The sequence below is a fragment of the Oryzias latipes genome, chromosome 18 (assembly GCF_002234675.1).
Source record: "Oryzias latipes chromosome 18, ASM223467v1".
NCBI lineage: Eukaryota > Metazoa > Chordata > Actinopteri > Beloniformes > Adrianichthyidae > Oryzias > Oryzias latipes.
Genome location: NC_019876.2, coordinates 4,616,086 through 4,624,386, shown reverse-complemented (window position 1 = coordinate 4,624,386; position 8,301 = coordinate 4,616,086). Strand labels below are relative to the sequence as shown.

At 48.2% G+C, this 8,301-nt stretch overlaps 1 protein-coding gene across 3 annotated transcripts in view; it reads left to right on the top strand.

Annotated features, from left to right (window-relative positions):
* The first annotated feature begins 3,244 nt into the window (after positions 1–3,244).
* Positions 3,245–8,301, top strand: part of LOC105356347 (dachshund homolog 2) — a 103,608-nt gene continuing 98,551 nt past the window's right edge. Inside the window, exon 1 of one of the 3 annotated variants that reach the window (XM_023965843.1) lies at positions 3,245–4,078. In XM_023965843.1, coding sequence (XP_023821611.1) covers positions 3,477–4,078 — 602 coding nt within the window. In that variant the 5' untranslated portion in view covers positions 3,245–3,476. The remainder of the gene's footprint in view (positions 4,079–8,301) is intronic. The other 2 variants (XM_023965842.1, XM_023965844.1) reach the window with 2 other exon arrangements.

Below are 8,301 nucleotides of genomic sequence, written 5' to 3'. Positions count from 1 at the left end.
AAAGGAAAATCAGTCTGTTTTCTGCTTCCGTCTCTGTGGATTACCAGCATTTAGCGGACAAGCTTTTCCACTTTGATGTCATCCCCCCTCTCTCTCGTCACCTTTTCCATTCTGTCCGGTTACTCATCTTTCCTTCCTCGTGTCTCCATTTCGGCCTCCTCTTCCTCCTTTTCCCGCCTTCCGTCAGTGGAGGTCCAGCTCCAAGTTCATATTGGTCATTATATCCCCATAGAGAGAGATTCACCTCCGCTAAGAGCTCATCTCTCTCTGTCTTTCTCTGGTCCAGCTTCGGTTTGATTGTTATTAGTCCTGAGAGAACAATGATAACCACCTGACTCTGTCTCTGTCTCCACTTTTGGCTTCTCTGTGTCTTTTCTCCTTCACGTCTTCCTCTTTGTACATTCAAAAAATGTTTATATTTTTAACTTCCTGCTCCGTCTAAGTTACATTAATGAACAAAACCTCCTCTGTTTTTGAATCGCACGTCTGAATCTTAGTCAACTGTTGACATTTTGTTCATGCAAACTAAAACAATCACCTCCACACAAACTCCAGAAAACATTTAAATAAATAAAAAAACATTTTCTCAAAATAAGACTTTTCTATTTACTTGAACAGAAAAAAATTAAGTTTGAGGAAAGATTTGCCGGCAGATTATTTACACCAGGACACAACAGTGTTTATCAGTCGCAGACTAGACCAAAGAACCGTCTAAAGCTAAGTACACACTGGGTATTTGACGCCAATGGTCAGCCAATGGAGTTCACACTGGACAAGCAGGGAGGGGCTACTTCTTCTTGTTCTTTTTCCACTGTCCATTCTCCGCCACTTACAGTTGGAAGAGGCTTGGTGCAAAATGTCAAAGTGGGGCAAATCTCACAAATCGGGCGCCAAACGGACACAGTTCCTTTCTAGCGTCCTTGCAATGGCGAATATGGATCTCCATCATGTCAGGAGAGCGGCCTTGGTTTATCTCGGTTTAAAAAACAAACGTTGTCAAGCTCGTCATCGTGTTTGGGTTTACCAAATTCAAGTCCCTGATTGGTCAAACTTTGACCTGGTTTTAGTGGCAACAATGGACGTGGCGTGTTTTACATGTAGAGCCCAAGAATTGCATAGCTACAGGTGAACGCAACGCGTATTTGTGCGCATTTGCAAAGAGTTCTCATTGAAACTGGCTGCTTGAACGGGCCTTTCAGAGGGAGGTTGGAACGTAGTTCCAGGACACTGGGGACAAGATTGTAGTGTCACATCCCTCTTCAGGGAGGGGGGAGAAAATGGAGTAACAACAAGAAAAATTTATAACCAGGGGGTTTAAGTTCACAGTTCAATTTTATTTATATAGCCCAAAATCACAAGAACAGTCATCTCAATGGGCTTCGTACCGGAAATTGTAAAATAAACGTAAGATCCTAAGGATCATGAATGCATAGAATTCAATGGGAAAGTTCTAAACTGAAATAACTAAACAGACTAAATTGGACATCCCTGCCCTTAGACCCCCCTTCGCGGTAAGGAAAAACTCCTAAAAAAAAAAAAAAAGGATTCCAGAAATAAAGAAGAAACCGTAGGGGTGTCCACATGAAGGAGGGATCCTCCCCCAGGATGGACAGGGGATTTACCAGAACCCATAGAGTAGAATTAACTTATCTACTTCTACAACTGCATATTTAAAGTCCAACAGACGAGCTTCATCCAGAAGAAGTTGGGGGGACGGCCGGGGCACGAGACGAGCCGGAGGCAGAATCCACAGCCAGGTGTAAGAGCAGAGACGAGGTACACGGTCAGGTACAGGAGCACGGATGAGCCAACTGGAGTCTGGAAGCACTCCCACTCCCCAGGAGGGGAGAAGGAAAGAGGGACAGTACATGAATCGCACTGCACCAAACAGAGCCATGGAGAACTAAATGATAAGTTATGATCAAGAATAGAGGAGAGAGGAAGGGTAGAAGTAGATGAGAATAGAGGACAGAACCCCAGTGCACCATACTTCCCCCAGCGTCAAACTTTAAGTTCAGATGTTTATTAAGGTGGCAGGTGGCAGAAACCAGAGGGAAGTGAAGAACAAAACAAAACAACAAAGGATGACTTGATGTTGGAAAATAATAAACCGAAATGATTAGGCTTCATAGTAGACAAATGAGTGACAGGAATACAGTCACCAAAACAACACCTAGAGTTTAGATTTCTTAACCACGCTGCGGCACGCCGCCTGAATCGTGCTGCTGCCAAACCTTGGTGCCACGCCCGCAGCTCAAATTGCGCCGCAGGACCTCAGATTGCTTCTGCACCATTGACTCTACATTGAATCGCACGTCTGCACCAATCGCATTCCGTCGTGAACACAGCGTAAGGATGAAAGACTCTTCTGGGACAGGAGTGGGAGTCCGATTACCGGATGTGGGAGTCAGATTACTGTGAGCAGGATGGCATGGGAGTAAAAATCCACTCCTGCGTCATCTTCTACCCACCACTAAATATTTGCTAAATAGCGGTTGTTATGGCTTTAATTGTCCACCAGAGGTCACCGTTGCGGAAACCTTGAAGCTTTGAGCCTTGAAGCTGTTAGCAAAGCTTCAGCTTCACGAAGCTTCACTCACTCACCACTAAATATTTACCAATGTACGTTTTCATTTTTTTTTTACTTTGGGGGCAGGAAAAATCCTTTTAAAAAACTGAAAGAAACCCAGATTCTGTCCTTTGTGTCAGACAGATTCATTTTAGTCGTTATGGAGCCTTTCTCCTTTGGCTTCTCTTTTCCCTCCCTCTTTCATTCAGTCAGGGTTTCTCAGTGTAATGAGATTACATGGGATTATAAAAGTCCATCTGCCTGTAATCCACACCACTCAATCCTATTTTCCTGCTTAAACACACACGTTTCTAATTCTCTTTGCTCTGATCCTCACTCTGTTCTTCTGAAGACCCTCCTCTTCTTCACTTCACCTCCTCTTTTTTTGGTCACTTCTTCATGTTTGATGGAGCGTTGGATGGAGGTCAGGGAAGGGGGCTCATGCGACCGAGCCGCCGCCAGAGCTCGCATGTGAGCCGCGGCCGGAGCGAGGAGGAGGAGGAGGAGGAGGAGGAGGAGGAGGAGGAATTCCCCGCCTGAGAGAGGAGCAGCTCCGGAGAAAGTTTGGGAAAGAGATCCGCTCAACACATCAATGGAAGCGCTCCCCCCACCAATCACATGCGGAGGGCTGCTCCGATTGGCCCCGCGCGCTGTCCGTCTCGCGCAGAGGGGCGGGGCTTGAGCGGGGTCTGACCTGGAGTCTGATCCAGTCTCGTTTTACGCACAGACCGGACAGTCCGCGCGCGGATCTGCAGCGCGGGGCCCGATTCTGCGCGGAAAGCGGGACGAGTGGAAGACGGGCGGAAACCCAGCCGGAAGGAAGGAAGGAAAGAGAGGAGGAAGCGGAAAAGTCACAGTAAAGAGAGTTCTGCGGGAAAAGTGCGCGCGCGCTCTCTCTCCATCCCACATGTCGCTCCCCGGATCCCCGCCGCTCCTGTCGCCGGGCTCGGGCGCCCCGACCCCGGTGGGGCTTTACCGCTCCGCCCCGGAGGGGCTCCACACCTCCGCCGCCTCCACCGGCACCTCCAGCCCGGCGCACGGAAACTCCCACGCGCTCTCTCCGTCCCCGCGGCTCTCCGGCGGCATGCTCAGCGCCTTCCTGCCGTCGCTGGGGAACGGCGGCGGCGGGGCCGCGCTGGGACCCCTCGGCGGGCTGGGCTCCCTGACCCCCGGCCCCCCCAGCCTGGTGCACGCGCCGTCCGGCGCGGGGCTGGGCAGCGAGTGCAAGCTGGTGGAGGTGCACGGCGTGAAGGTGGCCAGCTTCAGCGTGGACGGCCAGGAGCTGATCTGCCTGCCGCAGGTGTTCGACCTCTTCCTGAAGCACCTGGTGGGGGGGCTGCACACCGTCTACACCAAGCTGAAGCGGCTGGACATCACGCCGGTGGTGTGCACCGTGGAGCAGGTGCGCGTGCTGCGCGGGCTCGGCGCCATCCAGCCAGGCGTCAACCGCTGCAAGCTGATCTCCAGGAAGGACTTCGAGACGCTGTACCAGGACTGCACGAGCGCCAGGTGAGCCCCCCCCCCCCCCCCCCAGAAACCCCGCAGATCGGGAAAAGTTTTGGGTCCCGCAAACTTTTACTTCTGTTGCGTTCAAGGCAGAATTTGCTGTTAAGGTCACTTTTTGCGCAAACGTGGTGCGTTCATGGTATTTGTTGTGGAGTTTGATGGATGAAAACAGCCAAAGCAAGGGGACAGAGGCTGGATGCAGAGTCATAGCTCACGTTCAGCTGGAGCCGTGGTGCGTTCACGGCCCTTTGTTTTATCAAAGTTTGGTTGATGGAAACGTTGTTTGCGCATGATCAGGACCTGGAAATTGGAGGTGATGCGGATCCGCATCCAGCCTCCGTCACCGCTCACCTTAAGGTACGAGCGTGGTGCGTTCACTGACTGGCTAAAATAAGCGCAGTGTTTGCCCATGAGCTGCACCTCAAGGTGAGAGAGGTTGGAGGTGCAGGCGTGCTGCGTTCACGGCCCCTTCTTTGGAGTTTGGGTAATGGAAAAAGCGTTTGTGCATATTTAGGACGTTTCCACCGGGTAGTGAGAAGCGAGGGACGATGGTAATCTGCGCGTGCGTGTGGTGCAGTCCAAACATTTTCCGTTTAACTTAAATTATTTCTTCTATAAGTGGGAAAAAACAAACAAACTAAAAAAACCATCAAACTTTATTTTTGTGAAAAATAAAAACAAACTTCCTAAAAACGAACGTTTCCTGGAGAAGACAGGAAGTTCCTTTGATCTCAGAGCTCGGGGGCCCTCTGGTTCTTCTGGGTCATGCGAACGGGACAGGTGCCTTTGGACTATTCCTTATCAGCATGTTAGCAGTTGCAGTCGTTGACGTGCAGAACCTATTTTAGGACCCCCCCCCCCCCCCCCCCAAAAGAAAAGAAAACGAGATAACTGGAAGTGGCGGCGGGGGCTGAGTGGGGATGGAGCTCCAGCTTCCCTTCTTGTCCTCCGAATGGTGTCAGGAACCGAGGCCGGGTGGAGGTTCAGTTTTCAAATGAAGGCTTCCTTTGGAGTTCAGGACGATGCTCCTTGACCTTTGCCCTCTGCAGGACCAAAGACGGTGCAGAAGATCCCCCCCCCCCTCCACAGGTGTGTTTCTGCCCCCCCTTCTTGAAACCCACTCCCATTGGTACACGTCAGGGGTAATAAACGGCGGCGGGAGGGCTTTTGTGGCTGAACGCTCAGCGGACGCACCCCCCCCTTACACCTCTATAATGGTCAACTTCATTCACTGGGAAAAGAAAAGAGGAGAAATTAAAGGCACACACAGAGCGCCCCCTCCGGGGTTGTGCGCTCCTCGTCTTTGTGTTGTTGTTTTTTAGCCTCAGAGCGGACTCTCTGGTGGGTTCGGGGGCAGAGGAGTCGGTTTTACCGACGGCTTTGATGTCAGTCCTAAGCTGCCGATGGCCATAGAAACGTCTCACTTGGTCACTTTTGCAGAGTCTGGGAAAAGTTTATTCAAGTATGCGCCTCCTGTAGCATGTCCACCCGTGTTTGGACATGCACCAACCCGGCCGTCCTCTGCCGGCTGGGTTGGTGCAGATCCGAACCCCAAACCTCTCATTGGGTCGTCTCTCTGAAGACCTCCAGTGAGGAAATATGTATCCAGAAGCAAAACAAAGTTCAAAGGTCACGCTGCGTTCACACCGGGCATGCAATGCGCGGTGAAGAGCGGTGTTCACTCTGGACCGTCGCTACCCGATACTAGCTCACGTCCGCTGGAAAAGCGGAAAAAGTCTTGGTGCGAAATGTTGAAGCGGATCCCGGAAATCTGGCGAATGTTCCTTTCACAGCTCGATTCCGATAAATAAAAGACTTAGTGTCACAGAATTCCGGCGCAGTTTTCTTCCAGGGTTTGAAAGGGAAGCTACCCGGACGAGTCCCTGATTGGTCAAAGTTCAGCATCTCTTTAAAACGTGTGTAGCGAGGGGCGAAAGCCAAAAACATGGGTTTAAGTGCGTTTACGTTGATTTTTCGTTAAAAGTGATGACTTGAGCGCGAATCAACGTGGCTGGTATCTATGCGCGTTTACATACACTTTTGGATGGAAGTGGTCAACGCGCGGTGTGATCGTACATTTCAGCTCAACCTGGAGCCGCAGACGCTTCTGGATGGGAATCCGCCATTGTGGCGCCCGCTCAGGATCACTGGACAACCTTCTCCGGATTCCCCACGGTACCTGGTTTTCAGGAATGCTGCCGATCGTCCGGATCGGGTGTTTTCTGATCCGCAGTCGGGAGGACAGGGATCCTGGAGAACAGGCGGCTGGTGGAAGTCAGGGGGGCTTCGTGGTTCTGACCCAAAGGGTCAGCGAAACGTTTCAGACTTTCTGCTGAACATGGTCACATCAGAGGTTTTTCTGGTGAATCCGGACTGGAGGGAGCGTTTTGTGGTCCCTTGGAGGGCCGTGCTTGCAGTGGAGTCAGGCGGCGTGTTTGCCGCTTCGCCGTCACCTCGCCGTTTCGGGGAATCGATAGTGAGTGACAGCAGGGAGGGTGCTGATGTCGGAGGGTTATTCTGGGCTCTCCTTATCACCACAGGCTGTTACCCCCCCTCCCCCGCCAGGTTTGTTAAAGCGCCTCTGCACGTTCTCCGCCGTGTGGAACGCCGGGTTCTTCCAGCGGCGTGCGAGTGCGGTGGGTTGTTGTGCCTGGCGGCTGAGGCGGCGGTGGAGGAAGCACACAAACAGAGCTATCGGCTGTCGCCGGGGTTCTGGTTACATCTGCCGCTGGTGTTGTTTCAGGTGGCGTGCGTGTCTGCGGCGTGTGCGTCTCAGCACCGCTTTGTGCTGTTGGGTAATTGATAAAGGTTAAAGCGCCCAGCGGCCGGACCTGGGGTCAGTCCGCTGCCCGGGGGGGGGGGGGGGGGGGGGGGGGGGGGGGGCAGACGCGCCTCGTCTGCTCGCTTCACCAAATGTTTGGCTCCAAATAGTTTTTTTAATTTTTCTTCTGGACATTTAAAGAGATTGAAATGATTTTACCTTCTGAAAATCCATCGTCAGAATTCATCAGCAGAAGGAATTAGAATAAAAAAAAGATTCTAATTGTGATTTTCATAAAGCAAACTAAAATCATCGATTCATGTTCTTCACTCCAGGAAGAGAAAAAATGTACAAACATCTGTTAAAAGAAAAATCTGTCTTTTGAAAGAAAATTTCTGTTTCTGAACTTTAACGTCTTAAATGTTTGCAGGTTTTTCACAATAAAAGCCTGAGTTTTGTTGCTTTTTTCCCAGCAAAGTTCAGGTTTTCTGTTCAAGTTTAGCTTCACGTGTTTTGTTTGAAAACTTTCTTTACCAAGAAAGCAAAACAAATCAAACAAAAAGTCATTAAATACAATAAATCTGTTTCAGATTATTTCAAAAAACACAGATACCGTTTTTGTTAAGTTTCTTTGCAAAGAAAGCAAAACAAATCATTTTGGATAATTAAATTAAATCTATTCCAGATTGTTTCATAAGGCAAAAATATAGCAATTAGAACCTAATTTACTTTTCTGGTTCTTTGCAAACTAAGCCTGAATTTTTTTTCTTTTATTCTAGAAAATTCCAGATTTCATGGCGGAGTTTTGCTCAAATGTTTATTTTTACCCAAAATCAACAATGAATGTTGATCATAAAATGTTTGTTTCTTTGCAAAGAAATCAAATTCAATCAACCCCCCCCCCCCCATCTCTTCTGAATGTTATGTTGATTCCAGTGACTCTCAGGTTTCATGTCTGAGTTTAACCAAAATCAAGAAAATTCGATTGAGGTTGATTATAAAACAACAAAAACAGAGTTTATTTTTTAAAGCGTATTCGTAAAACATAAGTCAAGTTCCTTAAAAACATTACAATAACTTTATTTCAGATGGTTTCATACGGCAAAAAGTGACATAATTTAATCAGATCTTGATATTTTACTATAAACATATAAATAATAATAAAGTCATGTTTAATTGACCATTAGAATGCAATGAAAGATTTTTAAAGTATTCATTATTGGTTTTCTTAAACCATTTAAAACCAATTTTTATACTGTTATTACTTAAATTGCTTAAACTAAAAGAAAGACTAAATGTTTAATTTACAAAAAAGTCTGAAATATGACCAAAAAAAGCTGTTTTGATCCAGAAAAATACTTTAGAAAACTTTTACTTTTACTAAAAACAATAAAAAATCAATTTCTTGAATTGATTTTGTGTTTTTAAAATGTGTTTTTGAGCGTTTGTTGTTTTTTTTTTTACA